We start from the raw sequence: 21733 nt of genomic DNA on the forward strand, positions 1-21733 counted from the left end.
AATGAATAGATATTTTCAGTAGTTTGAGATACAAAAGAAGATATGAAGGGATTATTATTTGTGACCTTAAAAATTATTATATGTACTCCCATCGAAACAAATGCATTCATTTATGTGACTAAAGAGTAAAAACTTTAAAATTTATATTCACCTTATCACTTGAGCGGTTATCTACAAGAAAATATCTACACTCTAGGCCATTTTTTTCCTGGTAGGACTCACTGAGATAAGACACACAAAATGGCTCAAAGTAATTATTCTAGGCAAAGGGGAGGCGGGGTAGGGGTACGTTGTAGGAGGGACCTGTGTATTCTCTTGGTGACATTTTGGTGCTTGGTTGTCTGTGGTTTCATTACAGTGATGTCTGTTCCTGTCTTCTCTTTCATTAGCGTGTAAACCTGGTGAAGACATGGTCCATTAGGCCGGTGGTCCTCAACCTTCCTATGGCTGTGACCCTCTCATATAGTTCCTCATGTGGTGGTGACCACCGCCTCCCCGCAACCAACCATACAATTATTGTCCTTGCTACTTCATCACTGTCATTTTGCTATTGTTATGAATCAGGTGACCCCTGTGAAAAGGTTGTTCGACCCCCAAAGGGATCGCGACCCACAGGTTGAGAACCGATGCCTTGGGCAGTCTGAAGGTGGGAAAACAAGGCTAAGTCCAAGAGTGTTGCTTCTAAAGTTCTTGTTCCAAACAAAAAGTGCTGAAGCAAGTCTCTGTGATCAGTGGGCGGCTGCAGACAAGTTCTCTCAACAACATGCTTGTCCCTATCTCCTTAGGGTGCCTTCGAAAAAAGGTCCGATACAACAGTGGCATTGAACAAGATCTGCAGGCCAGTTACATCCAAGGCAGAGAGGTCATCTCAGAAGGTTATGGCAATTGGGGTGTTTTTTGTTGTTTTTTATTTTTTACTCCAAAGGGACCAGTAATCTTGATAGAGTTCTCTGAAGGACACAAGACAGTCACGAGGACTTCTGAGGAAGAAATTTTAAGAAAATTGAATACTCTGTTGGTAAGAAAAGGTCACAAAAGTTGTGCCTAGGACTTCTTTTTCCTCATGTGACAAAGCACCTGGCTCGTTCTTCGACAGTAGCAAGAGCTATTCTTCAAGAATCATGTCAGAAAACCTTACCTCATCCCCTCTAAAGCCCTGACCTTGTCCTTTCTGTGTGTTTCCCAAACTCAAAGAACATTTACAAGGTACAAGATGTGAGTCAAGGATGCCAAACTATTGCTTGGAAGTGTGCAGAATTTGGGGGGAAGGGTAACGAGATATGGAAATGCTACCTTCAGAAGAGTACAGACCTGGAGGGAGGAAAGGTCAAGAAACAACAGCAAAGAAAGAAAAGAAACAACAGCTTCCAGCTTTGTTTTGCTTAATAAAAGTTTCTATGATTCAGTAGCAATACTTTCTGACTTACGCTCCTACTAGGTCACCCATAATCAATTATGCTCATCTGGTGAATAAAAATGCCTGTGGATACTGAATAAAACATTTTACATATAAGTTGGGTATAAAGTTGAATATAAAATGAATAGGAGTGTTTGCATACACATGCACACACTCTCTAAATATATTTTACAGGTTTGGGCAGTACAATAAGAACTTCTTAATCTACCGTGACCATTGCCTTGCTACAATTAATACACATGCTTGTTGACAGTGATTGCAAATATTCATAAAATTTAAGATAGGGGAGCAGAGAAGTTTTAAGTTTAAAACGTCCTAGAATGCTTTCATTATGATAGCATCAACATGATGGCAGAACATAAAAACAGAAAGTTTCGATCTAAAAAGTCCACAACCACAAAAAAAATTTTTTAAGATGAAGCTACTTTAGCCCAGGTTTGCTAACTAGAAATATCTTCATCTGCTATCCAAAAGATGACCTGAACTTTATTGGGCTTATGCTTGTTCTTTCAGGTTATTTCCAAAACCCACAGGCAGGCCCCAGGGGAAGATTTAACATGAAGTTGATAAAACTCCAACTTCAGGGCCTCTCACTGGAGTAGGGGAGAAAGCTCTCAGCAGGGGCCTCACTCACCAGCTCTTTAACTTAGAGTTACCACCACCACCCCACGCAATCGCCTAAACTGTAGGTCCCTAAAACATGGGCCCACTACCGGACAAGGCCAGCCTCTGGTAGGTGAAGAGCATTCAGGGCACAAACAAAATGATCCAACAATCATTTGTGGATTTCAAATATTTCTCAACCGTCCAGGTTTAATCCCGTTGCAGTATTATGACTATTACCGTTCCCGCTGGGAACTCCTGGCTCCACTAAGTCGCCTTCCATTAAATGGAAGTCTTTCTACCAGGCGCTTCGAAGGCGTGGAACGATTCCATTATCGATGAATTCCAATGTCCACATGAATTTCCAAGACCCTCTCCTCCTCATGTAATCCCAGAAAATCATCCTCCTCGTGTAATCCCAGAAAATCATTAACCCCCCCCAAAAAAAACCTGGTCATATACCATAGTGAAACCAGATTTCTATGCTCAGAACTTCTTTCAACAGTAAATCAAATATCCTTATTCGTTGGAAATCTTTTTGTTGTTGTTTTTACTCTTAAGGTCGTTAAGAGTCCAGTTGAATCCACTGCCACTGGGGCAGCCAAACGAACTGTGAATGGTCACGAACTAAATAAAGATTCACTTCTGGTCCGACGTTCACTACAGGGCAACCTATCCCCCCCGCCTCCCGACACGAAGATAAAAACAAAATGAAAGGCACGCACACAAAACAACCCTGCCGTCACGTCTGTCTTTGACCACTTAAGACTCTCGAACTCAGGTTTCCATGTGGCCGATCCGACTCACGGGGACCCGGTGCTAAACAGCCGGAAGACCAGCCGCCACCGGTGCTGCGCCGCCCTCACAACCATCCTTAGGCAGAGCCCACAGGCTAACTTTTCCGAAAAGGCTGCCCAGAGCGGGAGGGGAAGGGGAGGGCAGCTCTCGTCGCTGGCACCCGTCCCCTCCCGCTGCGACCCACTGGCTGTGTGATACGAATTCTTCCTCCTGTGTAGTCGCGGTTAACTTTGCACTGGAGGGTAACGTGGTATTAATAATTAGGAGTGGGTGGGGTTTTTTTGGTTGGGTTTTTGTGGGGGAGGGGTAAACCCGCGTCCTTAAATCCGCTTACCTCACTGCTGTCCTTCCCCCTCCACCCCTGGACAGGTCCCTGGGCTGTCCTACTCCCCCCAGCAGGGTCCCAGGCCGCCCCCAACACCCAGCCCTCGTCCTAGACACCTTCGGGAAAGTCTCCTTGAGACGGCCACCGCACCGCACCGGGGGACAGTGGCCAAGAAGGCGGCCCCTGCGCACTTCCAATAAGACGCGGCCAGTTCCCAGGCCGGGGCGCGCCCGAGCGGAGGGGGAAGGGAGTGTCGCTACCGTATCCCCAGAAGGGCCGCCGGTCCCACCTCCGGCTCCCCCGGGCTCCCGCCCTCGGCCCCACCTCCCCCCGCTCCCACAAAGCCGGCCCACTGCGAGGCCGCCGGGACGCCGCCCGGCTCCGGCCCGGCCACCCGCCGCCGCGGCTGCAGGCCTCGCGGGCCGCCGCTGCCCTGCCGGCCGGGCGTCCCCGTCGGGGCGAGCCAGGCGCGCTTCCCCGCCAGCCCTCGGAGGCGCGGGAACCCGGGCACCGGCCCCGACCCTCCCGCCCGAGTCCCCGGAGGAGCCCCGGGCGCGACCCGACCTGCGCGGGCCCGCCGGCCACCACTAGGGCGGTGGCTCCAGCGTGCAGCGCCTGGGGCGCCCGCGCCGCCGAGGGGCGGTGGTCTCGGGAGCCAGGGCCGGGTCCAGGCGCCGTCGCGGCTCGGGAGGGTGAATGGATCCATTTCAATGGGCCCCCTGCGCCCCGCTGTGGCGCTAACTGGGGGCTTCAAATCAGATCCCTCCCCTCCAGTTCGGCCAGGCCAGGGCCCAGGGCACCTGCGCCAGGCGGCCAGCGTGGGGGCGGGCGGAGCGGCGCCGGGGGCAGGGAGGGGGAGGGGGGACCGGCCGGCGGCCCCCTGCGGCCCCGGTCTCCTAGCGCCGCCCGTCGGGGGCGCCCACGCGGGCGCGCACACGCACGCCCTCGGCCCCAGTGCGGGAAGATGGCCGTTTCTGCTGCAGCATAAAAGCTCTTTGTTGCGCGCACACAAAAGCAACCAGGACCCGCTGGCCCATCGGGCCTTTGGGACACAGTCGGTGGACGACAGCTGCCCTCTCCGAGGGCCCCAGAACCCTGAAGCAGAGGGTGCACCTAAGGGAGGGAGAGGAGGGGGCAGTAACAGGCCTCCCACTCCCATTTCCCCAAACTTCTGTCAACAACCAAGTGTGCGCCCGGGGAGGGAAGGGAAAGAGGAAAGGGAGGGGTGGGGGGGGGGGAGGTAGGGAGCAGGAAAACTAGTTTTACTCTCCAGGCCCAGAGGAGGGGATTAGACATTCACGTTCGTGCGGACGTTCTCTCCTTGATCAGGACAGAAATACAATCCAGAAAAGTCTGGATACACCAAAAGAAGGAGGGGGAGAAAAAAACAAAACAAAACACAATAACTTAAAAAAAACAAAAAAAAACATAACAAACCAGTTGCCATCAGCCCAAAGTGGTAGTAGCAGCAGCCGGCGCGTGTGATCCACTTACTTGTCCGACTCTTGTGACATGTTTGATCCAATGAACTCGCTCCCCTTTTCCTGGAGCCTCAGCCTCTGGGGAAACTGGACTTTCAAGTCTGTGCAGGTGAAGGTGTGTGAGAGCGCCGGAGATGGCAGAACAAGAGCTACAGGTAATTCTGCTTTCCGTCCCCCCTCACCACTCTCGCTCGCTCGCTCGCTCGCTCGCCCGCCTCGCGCCCTCACCTAGCCGGAAAGGTGGGATAAGGGGGGGCCCCTCACATGGGGCCCGAGCTCGGAGGCGGCCGGCTGGCGGGGAGTCCTCCTGGATCGTGGCAGTGGGCAGACACAGAGCCGAAAGTGGCGGACTTGGGCGGCCACAGGTAACTTTCTCGCAAGGAGCTGGATTCTTTCACTACAGGATACCAGCCCGAGGGACGAGCTGCGCGGTGATTGGCTGCGGGGCTCCCTCAGGTGAGCTGCCATTGGCAGAGGCGCGCTCAGGTAAGGCCTTTCTCCAAGGGCAGGTAATTCACACAGAAGTTTACCTGAGTGGAGCACCCGTTCGCTGGCAGCTGTGCGGCAGCCTGTGGGAGCCAGCGGGCCGTGCTTCAGGGAGACTTCCAACGGCGCCTCCTCTATCCCCCCCGAGGTCGGAGCGTGGGGAGCGGGAGGCTGACGGAAGAAGAGCAAGAAAGAGGACAGTGGTGGAGGGGAGGACACCTACAAATTGTAGGGCTTGTGGGTCGAACGGAAAGACGATCGAGGGTGTCCCCAGCCAACCGGAATCAAAGGCGCAACCCAAGCACAAGGCATTTTGCACCCAAACGAAGAAAGGACTGTCGGACAATGGCAGCAGAGGACGCGGAACGAACGTGACTGTGCGCAGAAGGGAGACGCAGAGGTGGCCGTCTCTGTTTCGTAACTGCATTTTTAACATTCTTAGCCACGACAAACACTTTTTTTCTCCCCCTGTGCCTCGGTGTGTGAGCTAGCAGGTAGATTGCAGGCTTGCAAATTGGACGGGCATCTTCTCGGGAGCTTGGGCTGGCAGGGAGTGGCGTGGTTTGGATGGGTGGGGAGATCTGGTTGGGGAGCAGCTAAAATGGCCCGCATGTCTCTGTCTCTCTCTGTCTCTGTCTCTGTCTCTGTCTCTCTCTCTCTCTCTCTCTCTCTCTCTCTCTCTCTCTCTCTCTCTCTCTCTCTCTCTCTCTCTCTCTCTCTGCCTTCTGCCCACCAGAGCTGCGCGAGTCCCTTCGGAGTCCCATCTGACGTTTCCAGGCATCAACATTTACATTGTAATTCAATAGAAGCAGCTACTTCAAAAGCGCTTTATCCCTCCGCTTAATATGGTTGCTACGGAAACAATTCAGGGCCAAAGTGACTTTTTGGTTGGACATTAGTAAAGATGTCATTTATAAGCGCCGCTACCGAAGGGTGCTGGATTGGGGAAAGTTGGTCTGAATGTAGCCCACGCGTGAGGATTATGGAATTAAATAAGGAAGGTATTAGGGGTTGAACTGTGACCCTCTGCTGTCAATCCTAACCGCTATGCCCAGGGTTATCAGCTCGGTTAGGAATGGTTTGCCTTTGTTATGTGAATGAGGCTTGATTAGGGTAGCGGGTATCTTGATTCCATCTCTTTTGAGATATAAAAGAGATTGAAGGAAAGCTGGGGGGCATAGGAGCCTGTCCGAGAGAGATGAAAAGTCACCAGAAGATCATGGAGGAGCCGAAGTTCAAAAGGGGCAAGCGCCTTCCCCTAGTGACCCCCTAGAGAGCCTCCCCTTAGTGTTGGCAGCCTTTTAAACGGTGGGGAAATAAAAGTCCCCTCACTTGTGGCATTTCTGTTACAGTAGCACTAATAACCAAGACAAGGCAGGGGAGACTCCCCATATTCAAGTGCACGCTAAAGCTGCCTGCGTGGCTATCACCTCTATGTTGATCTTAGATGAGATCGTTCCTGAGAACTAGGAGGCTTAAGACTTGGTTGACCCGTGGTTTCACTCTCAGCAAATGAATTTCACAATTGTGTTCCTACTTGACAAGACCATGTTTCTTTCTTGCTTTAAAGGCTGCCTCATTTTCCCACAGCACTTACCCCAGTGGGGTCGCTGAGGGTCCAGTTTGGGATTTTCACATTCCTGACATGTCTTTATTTGACCGGCACTTTGGATTGAGGCATTTAATCAAGGGTAGAATTCTAACTTGGAATTTTCACTCATAATTTCGTAAAAATCTCTTTTCCGGCCTCCCGGAATACTGATTCCTCTTCCTTTCTGACCTCAATAGTTTGCTCTAGGGAACTCTGTAGGATTGCCTTTATGTCTAGTACTCGTTGTGAAATTTTATAATTACATGCTTCTGTTTGCATCATCTTTTATTCATCTTTGACTCAAATGATCCTTTCATCGGGAGCCTTGTATCTAGGTTAGGGCAATGGTCTTGGAGTGTTTCATTAAGGTCCGCTCCTTTGGGGAAAGGCAGGAAGCACTGGTGGGTTCGTGGTAGAATTCTGGCTGTGTGGGTGGGACACTAGACCTTGCTTCCTGACCAATGTCCCTCCTGCAGAGCCTTCTGTCTGTCGTGGAATGGGTGTTGCTATGTGAGGCTGGCTTCAGCAGAGCTTCACCAACTAGGAAGAAAAGCTTGGCGTACTGATTCCAAATAGCAGCCAATGCAAGCCCTATGGGGTCCCAACAATCTCATCAGCAACTGGTCATGGAGAGATGGCTCAGGCCTGAGCCGTGCGGGGGGTTGCCATGTGTTGGGAGCTGACGCAAAGGCAGCCAACACCAGAAGCAATCCTAGCAGAGTAGTGACAATCCTCAAAGCTTGGGAACCAATTGGCCTAAGTTCAGATTCTGCTTCAACTTTGTGCCATTGGACCAGGCACTTAATCTTGTTGTGCCTCGGTTTTTCTCATCTATAAAATGGGGTAATAATAGTCATTACCTCGCTAATATATTTGAGCCTCTTAGAACGGTGCCAGACACATGGTAAGCGCTCAATTATTACTCACTCTTAATTTTTCTGAAACGATCAGTTGGATGTGGAGTCTCCTAAAGGGACCTGCTCTTGTCTTTTCTTTCCTGCTGACTCTCTTCAACTATTATTCCATCTGGGGGAAGATTCTCTTTCCTTTTCACTGGAGTTCTTCTTTCAGTTTTTGTCAGAGCTCTTTCCATCTTTCTTTTTAAAAAGAAAAAAATAGAACTCTCTGATGATGTCATGTGTGTAATCATTTCTTCTAACTGTCCCGGATATTAACTATAGGGTTTTCTCTTACTTCCTGCCTTGTCTCTACTTTCTCGGGCTTCCTCCCCCACCCCTCCGCCCTGTGTTTGTTCTTCTCTGCTTTCCTCCAATGCCTGCAGACCTTTTACGCTCCATTCATACTGAAGTGTGAAGTAATAAGAGCCCTTATTGGAAGCTCTGTGTAGGAGGTGGGGGCAGCAGGAGTCGGCTGGCTTGCTGGTGGGCATTCTTCCACTTATCCCAATCTTTTAGAAATTTGTTGAAATACAGTAAATTATCTGAAATCCAGAGACTGTTGAAGGTGGAAGGTGGCAATCTACAAGGACAAAAGCTCACAGTATTCCCACTCAAATAAGAGACAGACATATCTTCTATGCCTTTTGCTATATATCCTTTGAAATCCATCCCACGTGTCCCTGGAAATTTATTGTTCTACATTCTTCGAGTTTGATTTCAGTGGAGTTTTAAGAAAGAAGGAACATGAATAAGCGTCGTCAATCTGTTAGCTTCCGTGTGAAGTCCAATTCTAAAGACTCTAAAAGCTCTTGCCAACTAGTCCCAACTTTGTCTGCATCAAGGACACCAGCACCTGTGACTCCAGGTCCCCTTTTATGTTCATATGAGAGGACTCCTCTCCTCCTCTCCCGCAATTAGCCCCTCAGCTAATTAGATGGTTTGGTGTTCCCTTCCTTGGCTAACTACTATGTTAATTGATCAGATTAGTGACCGACAAGGTCAACGCACAGGATTTTAAATTTTTCAATCATAAAATTACTTCTAGGACCCAATCATTGGGATTCTGTTAGCAGAAGCCTTGTAAATTAGTACAATCATTTCTGCCACATTCATCATGGAAGTATACTGCTCTCTAAATTTATTTTTTGTACAAACTGCTAAGATGAGCTTTGGTTTTCAAAGAGGCCTCCTGGATCACTTGGGAACATATTATAAATAAATATTTGTGACTCAACCCCAGACCTACTGACTGAGAAACTCTGGAGGAGAAGATAGCAATCTGTGTTTGGATTCTCAGAGTTTGGGACCCACAGGAGTGGAGTATTCTGATGAGAGGAGTAGCACTTTAAAAAAAGATCATTTTATTGGGAGCTCATACAACTCGTATCACAATCCATACATGCATCCAAGTGTCAAGCACATTGGTACAGTTGTTATCCTTCTCAAAGCATTTTCTTTCTACTTGAGCCCTTGGTATCAGTCCCTCCTTTTTTCCCTCCCTCCCTCATAAACCCTTGATAATTTGTAAATTATTATTATTCCATGTCTTACCCACGTTTCCCTTCACCCACTTTTCTGTTAGCTGTCTCCCAGGGAGAGGGTTATATGTAGGTCATTGTGATCAGTTCCCCCTATCTCCCTCCACCTTCCCCTTAGGCTCCTGGAATCAATACTCTCATTACTGGTCCTGAGGAGTTTATCTGTCCTGGATTCCCTGTGTTTCCAGCTCTGAGCTGTACCAGTGTACATGCTCTGGTCTAGCCAGATTTGTAAGGTAGCACGTCTATAACCATTTAGCATCCTCCTCAAGTGTGCTGAACTTGAAGTTTCTGAGAAACTTTGCTCAGCCATGAGTAACTAACAGATTTTTACCTGTGTGGATTATTCCATTTGCAACCCAGTGATGGATTATTTATTTCATGCCTAGCCACTGTCCTTGATTGGCACTTGAATAAACACTGAAACTTCGAAAATAGGCATCATGATTTTTTTTAAAGCACCATTTAGATTTCGTGGGTCAAATTTTAGAGGGCAGCAACAAAGTTAAGTTTCACATGAGAATTACTGGCAAGACATCCCAGTCACGGACCGTTTGGGAAAGATTGGCTTTAGAAGAAATTATTTGGTTTTTAGGATTAAAATTTTAGTTCAATAGTGTTTTCACCCCTCCTATCATGTTAATAGTGGTCTCTGGCATCTGTTGTGATGGCTAATTCTATTTTCCTAGAGAAAAAATACCAAGTAGTTGGTGATAAGTTTTCATTTTATTACAGTGCTTCTTTTCTAGTGAGACTTGGGGGAAAGGATGACACTTTTGTGGCATCTGGGCCAGATCCCAAGTGTCCACAAGCTGCACTTCTAGTCCAACAAGTCTGTCTGCTGCTGCTTCTCGGGACTTAACATCTACAGAACCACGGTAGCCGGCCCATCCCTAGATCTCTTGTGGAGGCAGTGACAGGAGGTAACTGCTAGGGTTTTGTTTTGTCTTTGTTCTACACAAACAACAAGAAAACGTGGAAAGAATGACATCTACCTAGATACCTGAACTTGACATCAACATGGGGATATATGAACATGACTTCACTGAGCCTTAAACAGCAGGTCCCTTGAAGTGTGTGCTCACTTCTGTTTTATGTAATTGCTGATATCATGAAGGACCTTGACCTTACTCACTCATTGCCATCAATCAATTCCAACTCATAATGCCCTCACACGCACTGCCTCTAGTCAATTCCAACTCATAATGCCCTCACACGCACTGCCTCTAGTCAATTTCAACTCACAGTGACCCTGTCGTGTAGGGTACCACTGTGTCTCTGGGTTTCTGAGACCGACTCTTTGCTGGAGTAGAAAGCCTCATCTTTCCTCCGGGAGTGATTTCAAACTCCTGACCTTGCAGTGGTCAGGCAATTCGTAGCCGCTCCCCGAGCAGGACCCCCAACGGGACTCTAGCAGTGTGAAATCAGCTGGCAGGGAGCTGAGGGGTCCCGTTTCCTTCAGGATGGATAATGTTTCTGATGTTTGTGCTGGTGACCCTTCAAAAGAAAGCCTGAGTCTATGAGAAAACTGCACCGGGAGCAGAGACAGCAAGGAGGCAGAAAATGTCAGATCATTGGGATTTTGACAGAAGGAGTCGGAACTGATTTGGCAACATTGAGAAAGGGGAACCTAAGCACCTGTGGACACCAAGGAGCCAGTCTGCTTGGCTTACTGTACCTCTGAAAGGGCTAAAATCGGAGGATGGACTTGAAGTCTGTTAGGCCCCTAAAGTCCTCCCTCCACCCAGCACAACCAAATCCCCTTTCAGCCTCCATGGGGCAGGTGATGGTGTCTTCCAGGCAAATGGAACTAGAAGGACTTCAAGTTGGGATAGTAGGTGAATCATTTGGAGTGACAGGAATACATAAGACATTGGGTAAGTGGAAGGTCAAGCCCCTCTGGTGGCACAGTGGCTCAGCGCTCAGCTGCTAAATGACTAATCTGGTTGAAGTCACCAGCTGCTCCATGAGGCCATCTGCGTACACAGTTTAGAAACCCAATAAACCTAAAGCCAAACCCACTGTGTAGACAGTTTAGAAACCCAATAAATCTAAAGCCAAACCCACTGCCTCAGGGTCAATTCTACCTCAGCGACCCGATAGGATGGAACAGAACTGTCCCCATGGCTTTCCGAGTCTGTGACTGGGAAATAGAACCCAACTCACTGCCATGGAGTCAATGCTGATCCATCTCAACCCCCCTGTAGGTTTCTGAGACTGTAACTATGGGAGTAGAAAGCGCCTATATCACCCACAGAGTAGATATTGGTTTCACATACTGAACTTGCGGTTAGCAGTACAGTGTCTGTATCTCCCTCTCCACCAGGACTCACCTTAGAAACCCTAGGCCCAGGGCAGTTCTATTCAGTCCCCCAGAGATGGACTGGGCTCCACAGCATGGGTCTAGGGATGAAAGGCAATGTGCTAATCACAGAGACACCACCTTCCTCCACCCAACTCCACCTGGCTGTTTTCCCTTTCTCCCATAAAACAAGCCACCAGAGGCCATTTCTTTGGATACATGATAAAGTTCCAGAGAAAATGTCTCCAGGTCATAACACTTGGGTGTTGCCAATCAAAAGGAAAAGGAGGGGATGAAGAAACAAAGAGAGGGTCACCTTTTAATTTAGCTCTCTGCTGGACACAAATCTCACCGTCTCACAAAAAAATGTCTAATAATACGATTTGATGCCACACTCCTAAACTACAAACATGAGGCCCAAGATCACTAGGCTACAGAAGAGCCTCCGAAATGAAGTACCAGGAGCAGAACAAGTGAGTAACTAAATAAGCACATTATGGGAAAACAGGACATACAGATATAGGATAAGCATCATTGCAACTGATATTTGAGATGTTATAGCCCTGAAACAAGAACAGAGTACTATATAAAAGCAACTAAACAATAGTTAGAATCAAAAGAGCTTATGGTCATTAAAAATGTAAAAGTTGCCCCTTAGGAACAATAATGGGAGTAGTGATACCATAAGGGTAGGGGGGCAGGTTGGGGGAGCAAGGGGTAACCAAGCACAATGATCGATGTACAACACCCCACTCCAGGGGACACACAACAGAAATGTTGGTGAAGGGAGACAGTGGATGGTGTTAAGACATGAAAATAAAAATAATTTATAATTTATCAAGGGTTCATGGGCAGGGGTGGGGGGATGGAAAAAAGGGGAGCTGATACCAAGGGCTCAAATAGAAAGAAAATGTTTTGTAAATGATGATGGCAACAAATGTACAAATGGCCTTGATAAATTGGTGTATGGGTTGTTATAAGAACTGTAAGAGCTCCCAATAAAATGATATATGTATATATCATTTTATATAAATATATGTTGAAGTAAAGCCTTCAAAACAATACTTGAAGATTCAAGTGGAGAGCAAATGTTTTGAGAATGATGGCAATGAATGTATAAATGTGCTTTACATAATTGATGTATGTATGGATTGTGATGAATTGTATGAGCCCCTATTAAAATGATTTAAAAAAAACATCAGAAGGTAGTTTGAATCTACATTAATTAAAAACTCCAGAAAAAAATTATCAAGGGATTCATGAGCGGGCGGGGGGGGGGGGAGGAGAGCAGGGAGGGAGGGGATAAAAGGAGCTGCTACCAAGGGCTCAAGTAGAAAGCAAATGTTTTGAGAAAGATGATGGCAAGAAATGTACAAATGTGCTTGACACAATGGATGCATGTATGGATTGTGATAAGCATTGTATGAGCCTCCAATAAAAGGATTTAATAACTAAATAAAGAGAATATTTGAAGATAGAAAAAAAAGAATTAAAAGGAAAAAGAATATTTGAATATGTGACCAAGAGGTGTTTCAGAAAGAGAGATTCTTTTTAATGGTGGGGAGAAAATTATTAAGGAAAAAATAAAATACAATGACATGATTCAAGTTATGATAAACCTTCAAATTGGTAGAGGTCATCTCATGCTCAGCACAGTGAATTCTTAAACTGAGACTGATGATTACATTTCAAGACTGATTTTTCCAGAGTGAAAATAAAAGGAAACGAGCAAACAACTGTTGACACAAAGGATTAAGAGTCTGGCTAGTGAACTTCTCAAGACCAACATGACCATCTGGAAAATATCAGGGCGAGACCTGTAGCCATAGAATTAGCTCCTTGGGCAAGTTATCGATAAAGTAGAAGCAAAGAATAAAGTTCAATTTCAGAAATGTAAGGTACCAAACATCACCTCTCATGTCCCATTTCTCAGAGGGATGCAGGAAGAGCACTTCCGAAAAAGGCCAGGAAGGAGTGGTGAACACTCGGGAAACTGGAGAGGCCACAGAAACACAGAAGGAAACCAGAGAAAATTACTGCAATCTCTTTCTAAGGCAGTGTTCTCTGGGAGGAAACCCAGCCGTTAAACTTAACATTGCGGAAAGCTGTATTGAGTGGTTCTTTGAGGGTATGAGAAGTATTAGCAATGGTACAGAGAACAACGAAGAAAATGGAAAAACAAAATTAACTGTAAGCCCCACACGTGTAGGATCTCCAGGAGGAAAAGAAGAGTCAGGTAAGAATGGAGATAGAAGAATGTTCTGTGATCTGCTGGCACAGAAAGTTCATCGGATCCTAATAAAGGAACTTTCGCTGCTAGGTGCCCTTGAGTGAGTTCTGCCTTTTACTCGCTCTGTGCACAAGGGAGTGAAGCATGCTCGGTCTGTGACCTCCTTCACCACTGTTGGTAAGATTAAGCCCATTGCTGCAGCCACTGGGTCAATCCATCTCATTGTGGGTCTTCTTTTTTCAGTGGGTGCCCACTTTACCAAGCATGATGTCCTTCCTCGGGAACGGATCCCTCCAGCTAATGAAATTACTAGATGTAATTTATTAAAAAGTGGTGATGAAGCTCAGTTGGGAAAGTAGACACAAGAAAGGTGCTGTTTGTGCGTGGGAGAGAAGTGGAGGGGAGAAATCATCTGCTATCACAGAAAGACACCAAGGGAAAATAATGTCAGGCCAGATCTGGAAGGGAATGACAGATCGGGTTGAGAGCAAGACTGACAGGGTGATTGTGGAATCATATTAATATCACCTTCACTTATATCCTTGTATGAAATATGGATTTTGCTCTTCATGCTCTCATGGATCATCCGTGCAGCTCTCCCTCCTTTAGGAGTTATGACAACTACTTTGATGGTATAAATGAGCTGAAAAGAGATGACATTTACCCAAGGGAAAAGGCCAAAATGAGAACCCCGGGGCCATGACTGGGGCCACCACAGGACTGCATGTTCTCTTAGAGGATTTGAACAAGGCATTCAAATCCTTGCTGTCTCACCATACTCGAGTTAATGCTGGAGCTTGCAAAAACATATTCCAATGAACCTAATATCATGAGACTGGCCTTCCCCCAAAACCCCACACACTACTGCTGGCTCCATTCTGGCTCATGGTAACCTTATCTGAGGTGGAACGGCTGGCAGGTTTGAACTGCAAACTCCTATCTAGTAATCCAACACACAAACCATAGCATCACTAGGGGAAGCCTTCAGCCCTCTCCCAGGGCACACAGGGCAACATAATCTACCAACTGCGATCTTCCACAGTCTGGCTTCATCTGTCTGAATTCATCACTGCTGGGCTTTCATATACGATCTGTTGAAGGGAGGGGGGAGCGGGGAGGGAGGGAAAAAAAGGAAAATGAGCTGATTCCAGGAACCCAGGCGGAAGGCGAATTTTGAGAATGATGAGGGCAACGAATGTATAAGGATGCTTTACTCAATTGCTGTATGTATGGATTGTGATAAGAGTTGTATGAGCCCCAATAAAATGATTTTTTTAAAAAGATAAATCATTTCCTCTCCAGAACTACACTGTTTGGCGTCATTTGTTTTGTGTTTAGATTGCTATTATTAAAATCATATAGAATTCCCCCCCCCAAAAAAAAAAGATCTGTTGAGTGTAGCCTAGTGTGTGGCTCATCAAGACTAGAGGGCAATATTCTTGTCCAAGATGAGGTGTCCTCAAATGAAAACAAGACCGCTCATGCACCCTTTCTCAGAAGGATACTGGAAGATATGCTCCAAGAAAACATGGGCGAATAATAAGAAAGGGACAGTCTTAAGGAGAACTTAGCCATGAAAGAGCATTGGGATTTGGATCCAGATTGTCAGAAAGATGTTTGAAGGGGCTGTGACACTTAAATAGGCCTAAGACGATGTTAAATCTGAACCACAGCTGCAGACCTCAAAACAAGGAGAGGTGGATGACTTAAAACCCATAAAAGTAAATTGAGATTCCCATCACCCATAGCCATTGAGTTGATTCTAACTTAGAGTGACTCTGCAGAGCAGCGGTTCTCAACCTTCCTCATGCCACGACCCTTCAATACAGTTCCTCATGTTGTGGTGACCCCCCAACTTAAAATTATTTCATTGCTACTTCATCACTGTCATTTTGCTACTGTTATGGATCGGGCGACTCTCGTGAAAGGGTCGTTCGACCTCCCATAGGGTCTCTAGCCACAGGGTGAGAACCGCTGCTATAGAGCAGAGACGAACCCTGGTAGTGTAGAGGGCTACACAACTGAAAGTTGTGCTGGCAACTGAAAGATGGGCTGGCAACTGAAAGATGGGCTGTCTCGTCTAGGAAACCCACAAGGCAGTTCTCCGTATTGAACAGGACACCGTGAGTTGATGCACATTAGAGACAGTGAGTTTTGACCACAAGGCAACAGGGAACTGTCAATAAGGGACCAGGCAGTCTCATCTTTCTCCTGAGGAGCAGCTGCTGGGTTTGACCCATCATCGGTGGTTAGCAGCCCAGGACCTCACCCACAGTACTACCAGGGGTCTATCCTGAGAGTATTGGGCTCAATTTTTACTTTGTTGGGTGTGATAATGGCATGGCGGTTGTATGAGGATTGTCTCTTAAGAGATACATCTGGTAATATGCCAAGGTCCAATGACATGCTACCTGAAATTTGCTTTAAAATAATTCCGCAACGGAGGCAGGGGGAATGAGGAGCTGATGCCTGGGGCTTACGTGGAGAGCAAATGTTTTGAGAATGATGAGGATAATTAATGTACAAACGTGCTTTATACAATTGATGTATGTATGGATTGTGATAAGAGTTGCATGAGACCCCAATAAAATGATTATTATTAATAATAATAATTCAGCAAAAGGGGGAATAAGAAATAAAGCGAATGTGGCACAACATCATAGGAGAATTCATCTTACTGTCCTTTCTTCTTGCTGTTTGAGCCCAAATTTCTTTTCTAAGCAGTTATTTTTGTTCAGCCACAACAAAACTCGCCTCCTGCCCTCTCAGCCCGTGCTGTGCGCGGACCTGGCTGGTGAGATCATGGTGTTCGGGAGCTGAACACCAAAACATTCCCTGAAATGAACTGGGCATGTGGCTTGGAGGGAAAGGAAACTGAGTCTGAGGTGGTTGCAGGAGGCAAACCTAATGGGAAAGCTGATAATGCCAAGAAGGCCGAGGAAGAAGAGATTGGCATTGGTCTGACAGCACTGGGAACAGAGAGGGTGGCTCTTGCCAGTCAGGGCAAGTTTCGGCGATTCCAGAAAAGGAAAAAGGATCCCAGCTCCTGAATGGCCAACCTTGCTCTTCACCCTGCTCCATCTCTCCCTTCTCCACAGCCCTAACTCCCGTGCATGTTGTCCCTTCGTTCCTCTGGTCTCCGCTGAGGCAAGTCCAAGTTTCTCTGGTCCCTTCAAGCCATCACAGCAGTCGAGGCACAAGGGAAACAAGAAAGGTAAAGGCTTCGGTTGGCATCCACAACAAAACAAAAAACCACACACAAAACCTCAATTTATACATGTGCCCAGCCATCGTCTGCGTGGAAGGGAGTGGAGAGGTGGAGTTGGAATGTTTTAGACAAGCCTTTCAAGAACCAGAACGTAGACCAGGAGGTTGACCCTACGTAGGTGAATGTTTGATGAGTGTGCTAAGCGGCAAGGGGAGATTCCATTTTTACAACTGTGACTTTTAAGCAAAATCGCACAACTCTTCACATCTCTGAGAGGCCAATGAAGACTAAGCGGAGCATAAAGTTCCCCTGATCTGGTTTGGAGCAGGGAATTTCTTTTCCAAAATATCAAGGAATGGCCAAACCATGGAAACAAGGTGGAGCAGAAACGGAGAGAACAGGTATCCCCGAACCAGGCTGGTCCTCAGACACCGAGGAGCCCTCGAGGAAGTATCAAGGGCAGGTTCATGGCAGGCCCCTGAGCCAGAGGAGAGGAGCTCAGAGTATTTGTGGGTAATGAGCCCAGCCTTTGGCGAGTAGCCAAGAGCTGGAGATCTCAACCTGGGCTGTGCATTAGCATCTCCACAGGAGCTTGTTAGGAATGTGGATTTCCCCGCCCAACCTCAGACTTAGTGACTCAGAATCCCCAGGGGCGAGGTTCCGATGGGAATCTGTGCGCATAGCTGGATCCTCCTTGTCACCGGGATTCTTACCATCCTAGAGGAGCAGGCGGGGCGTACCAAGACCACCAGCTTTGAGGAGTCACCTGCTATGCTGTCTTTCGGAGCCTATCCCTTTGCTGGACCAACTGGGCATGGCGCATCCCAGTAGCGAGGGCCTAGAGGAGAAGGGCGTCCATTTACTTTCCTCAGTCTGGTCTCCTAGCAAGTCCTTTCATGGCCTCTGTGCACAGGCCAAATGCTCTGCACTTAGTAGCTTAAAGACGCATTGCATTTTCCAGCGGTACAGGAAGCAGTTGAATTTGCACAATGTAAGACTGGTGTAGGAATGGGGAGCCAGGAAGAAGCAGGAGGAAAGGGGACTGCTCCTTTTCTTAGTAGTTTAAGCACCTTCTTAGACTTCCACCAGAACTGCAAACTGTCCAGAAGAAAAGAGCCTTGGCAATTATCCCAGAGTCCTAGATTTAATCGCATGCTGTCGGTTGCTGCCACGTGCTTTCTGATGCGCTCCAACGTAGTGGTTCCGTGCCACCGGATCTGCTCGCACGCACGGCCACCTCACCGCTAACCCAGAGAGATTTTGTCCAATTCCAGAGTCACTGTAATGTTGTGTCCTATAAGGCATTATCAGATAATCCTCCGCATTAAAAACAGACTTGACACGTCAGGAGAAATGTGAACTTTGGGGGAGTTCTGTTTGTCATTCTGAATACAGAAGCTTCCTTGCTTTCTTTAACTGAAACAATGGTGCCTTAGCTATCTATTGCTGTGTAACAAATGATCCCTAAATTTAGCTGCAACAAACACGTATTGTCTCACATAGCTGCTGAGAGTCAGGAACCTGGTGGCAGCTGGCTGGGTGGTGCTGGTCTCCTTTCAAACTGTAGTCTGGCTATTGCCAAACAGTCCCTGAGGGTCGGAGACTCCACCTCCAGTCTCACTCCCAGTTTCACCTCAGACTTCTGGATTAAGGGCCTTGATTACTTGCCACGTGAACCTCTCTCCAGGGACATCAGGACACGAAAGGTGGCCTTCCATAGAGAGAGTGATACTGGAGAGACCTTGAGACAGAGCAGAGCCAAACCAAGCCAAACTCACTGCCCTGGCATCCCAGCTGACTAATAGTGAGCCCCCGCTGGGTTTCCAGCAGGTAACTGTTTACAGGAGGAGAAAGCCCAGTCTTTCTCCCAAGGAGCTGCCGTTGCGTTCGAACTGCCCACCATGCAGATTGCAGCCCAGCATGTAACCACTAAGAGACCCCAAGATCTTGGAAGTTGCAAACCATTGCTTCTGCTGCAATTCCATTGGTCCCACGTTGTGGGGAATGAGAATCCTAGGAGGTGGGTCATGGGGAACCCCTTTGGAGGTTGCCTGTCCCAAATGGCTCTGTTTTGACAGCTCAAGACAAGCGACCACCAAGTTCGTTTAGCATGAAAGCCAATTGCTGTTGAGTCAGTGCCAAGTCCTGGGGAGCCCACATCCTCCTCGGGGTTTCCCATGGTTGTGTTCTGGGGAGGCAGATTGCAAGAACTTTGCTACAGGCTTACGTGGGTGGCCTCGGCCCACTTATCTTTGGGTGAGGAGTCCATCTGTACAGGCATGAGAACATTGCATGTTCTATAGGCGTGTTTGCAACTTCTCAGGCTGTCAAGTCTGTCTTCAAGGGGGCTCTATCAGGAAGACCAGAGAAGAATTTGAACTCTGGTCTTGGTGAAGAACAGCGAAAGTACCATGGACTGCCAAAGAATGACGATGTCTGTCATCGAGGACGTACAGCTGGAATACTTCTTAGAAATGAGGCTGGGGAGACTTCAAGTCGAGCACTTTGAACATATCATCAGAAGAGACCAGTTCCTGGAGAAGGGCAGCATGCTTAATTCAATAGAGGGTGAGTGAGAAAGCCTTGTCAAAATGGATTGAGACTGTGGCTGCAACTTTGGACTGAAAGGTACGGATGGAGAGGATGCGGCCAAAGGCAGGGAGGGTTTCCTTCTGTGGTACCGAGGGCTGCTGTGGGTTGGGGCCAACTTGAGTTGAAGCACCTAACGACGACATACTTCTACAATCGAATGTAGTTTTCCTGTTGGGGTCTTTAACCATTATCTTTTCAATAAGGTAAATGGCAACCTCTTCTTTCTTCTTGGTTGCTATATGTAATCCCAGACCTTTTGTCTCTCTAATGCCATTAACCAGGCCCTTATTGTTTCAGCTGTTAGCCAACCAGTCCAGAGGAGTGAACTAGCTACATCTCCAGCAATCAACAGCACCCTGAACTGAAACCTGCTCTCCTGGTACAAAAAAAACCAGGGGGGATTGCTGTGAATAAACAAATTAAGAGGAAAAGATAAAGCAAAGGAAAGATTGGAGAGTCTGAGAGTGGGCATGAGAGAGAGAGAGAGTGAGTTTTGAGTCATGCCACCAGCTGGCTGTGTTGTCCCAGGCAAAGTACAAGATGGGTCCTTAGCCTGCATGCTACCCTAACCCCACCAGTCTAAGCTCCAGGCAAGGTAGCCCTTTGAAAGGAAGAAGGAAGACAGCTGTCTCTAAGAGGAGCCCTGACCCTAACCTCACATATTTCATGACCTAGGTAGCCACCTACGCCCTCCTTGTCATTGTTCAAGGGGCATCAAGCAGATTTTGTGTCAACGTGACCCCATGTGACAGAGCAGACATGCCCCTACGGGCTTCCTGGTCTGTGCTGTTTCTGGGGGCAGGTCACGGGGCTTTCCCTGCTGAGCTCAGGTGAGCTTGAAGCATCAACCTTTCAGTTAACAGGGGAACGCTTAACCCCCATGTGGCCAGGGCTCCTGATGTCCACCTTGTTGCTGTTGGCGCAGTTGCTGCCGTATGTCAAGCCCACCCCAGAGGCTCTCTGCAGTTCCTGACATTAAGCAAACTGGCACCTGGAGGGGGCAGGGAAATTGAAGAGCCACAGGAGGGTGGGCATGGGCGTGGGGAGTGGGAAGGGTTGATTCAGCCCCAGAATGCATTTTGTTGATATGCTTAGTGATTTTTGAAACTGAAGTCATGTTGTTTTGTTTTTACGCAAAGTCTCACATGAAAATCTGATTTCCACTTAAAAAATTTTTTTAAGTCATTTGATCTGTCCACATTGGGCCTATGTGACCATCAGGGCCCTAAGCCTTGAGTAGATGGCTCTCAATTGCTCAGTCCCCACCTGGCCATAGATCTCCAGTGTCCTCGGGGGAGATGGCAGCTGCCACAAATGAACACACCAGCACTGTTGGTGTCATTCTAGCAGAATGACACTATTTCTGCTCCCACAAATGCTTACAAGAGGAGGGGGAAGCATTTATACTAAGAGGACCAGCTATTTTAATAAAACTGCAATAGGCCATCACTGTGTTCATTATGTAAAGGATGGTTGTAAACACCACTCAATAAGATTTTTAATCACAAAGGTTAATATAAATAAAGTCATTTTAGAGGAAAACACTACCAAACTACAAGAAAATAGAAGTTTAAAGGGTGTTTTTACATGCTAAAGAAAGCAAGAACTGAAGTTATAAACTTGATACCGGGACATTAAAATCTTTCACAGACACTAGATTTAGAGACTACTTAGTGGGTGATCTGACCACAAACAGTCCACACAAGGTCCATGTCCTGATCTTGGCCTATTGGTCCACAGTGACTGACCTGGGAGGGTTCCCCGGGTTTTGCTGGTCACCGTGGGCCAATCTAGACTACCGTCATCTTCCATGTGGGACTGCAGAGCACGGCCAGCCCTCACTCGATCTGCAATCAGCACCCTGCTACACAATGTAGGGTTCTGGTTTCAGTGGAGTCTCTCCAGAGTCTTCCACTGGGTTGTTGACAATGGGACACTTTCTGCTTCCACAGGTGGTTACATCATAGTCAAGTAAATCTCTTACATGACAAGGGACATCAGCAGATCTAGGAACGAATCTGGTGGCCTTTGGGACAACACTCACTTTACCTGCAGTGGCTTCCTGCGTGCTGGGCATCAGCCAGGATGCTTCCCGGGTCCCAGCAGCAAGCCAGCTGTGTGCGTGCAGTGCTTGACTCCAGTTTGCAGGTTTGCAGTGATTTTTCTTGTACATTTACAAAATCTCTTCAATTTCCATGGGTTTTTATAATAAAGGAAAGTTGGGCGTTTTTAAAGGATTATTTACTTGCACATAACATGTACC

At 47.5% G+C, this 21733-nt stretch overlaps 1 protein-coding gene across 1 annotated transcript in view; it reads right to left on the bottom strand.

The window, feature by feature from the left end:
* GRHL2 (grainyhead like transcription factor 2) overlaps positions 1-3849 on the bottom strand; it is a 157624-nt gene extending 153775 nt beyond the window's left edge. The window contains exon 1 of the mRNA XM_075550820.1: positions 3404-3849. Coding sequence (XP_075406935.1) covers positions 3404-3849 — 446 coding nt within the window. The remainder of the gene's footprint in view (positions 1-3403) is intronic.
* Positions 3850-21733: the final 17884 nt, after the last annotated feature.

This window comes from Tenrec ecaudatus, chromosome 5 (genome assembly GCF_050624435.1).
Source record: "Tenrec ecaudatus isolate mTenEca1 chromosome 5, mTenEca1.hap1, whole genome shotgun sequence".
NCBI lineage: Eukaryota > Metazoa > Chordata > Mammalia > Afrosoricida > Tenrecidae > Tenrec > Tenrec ecaudatus.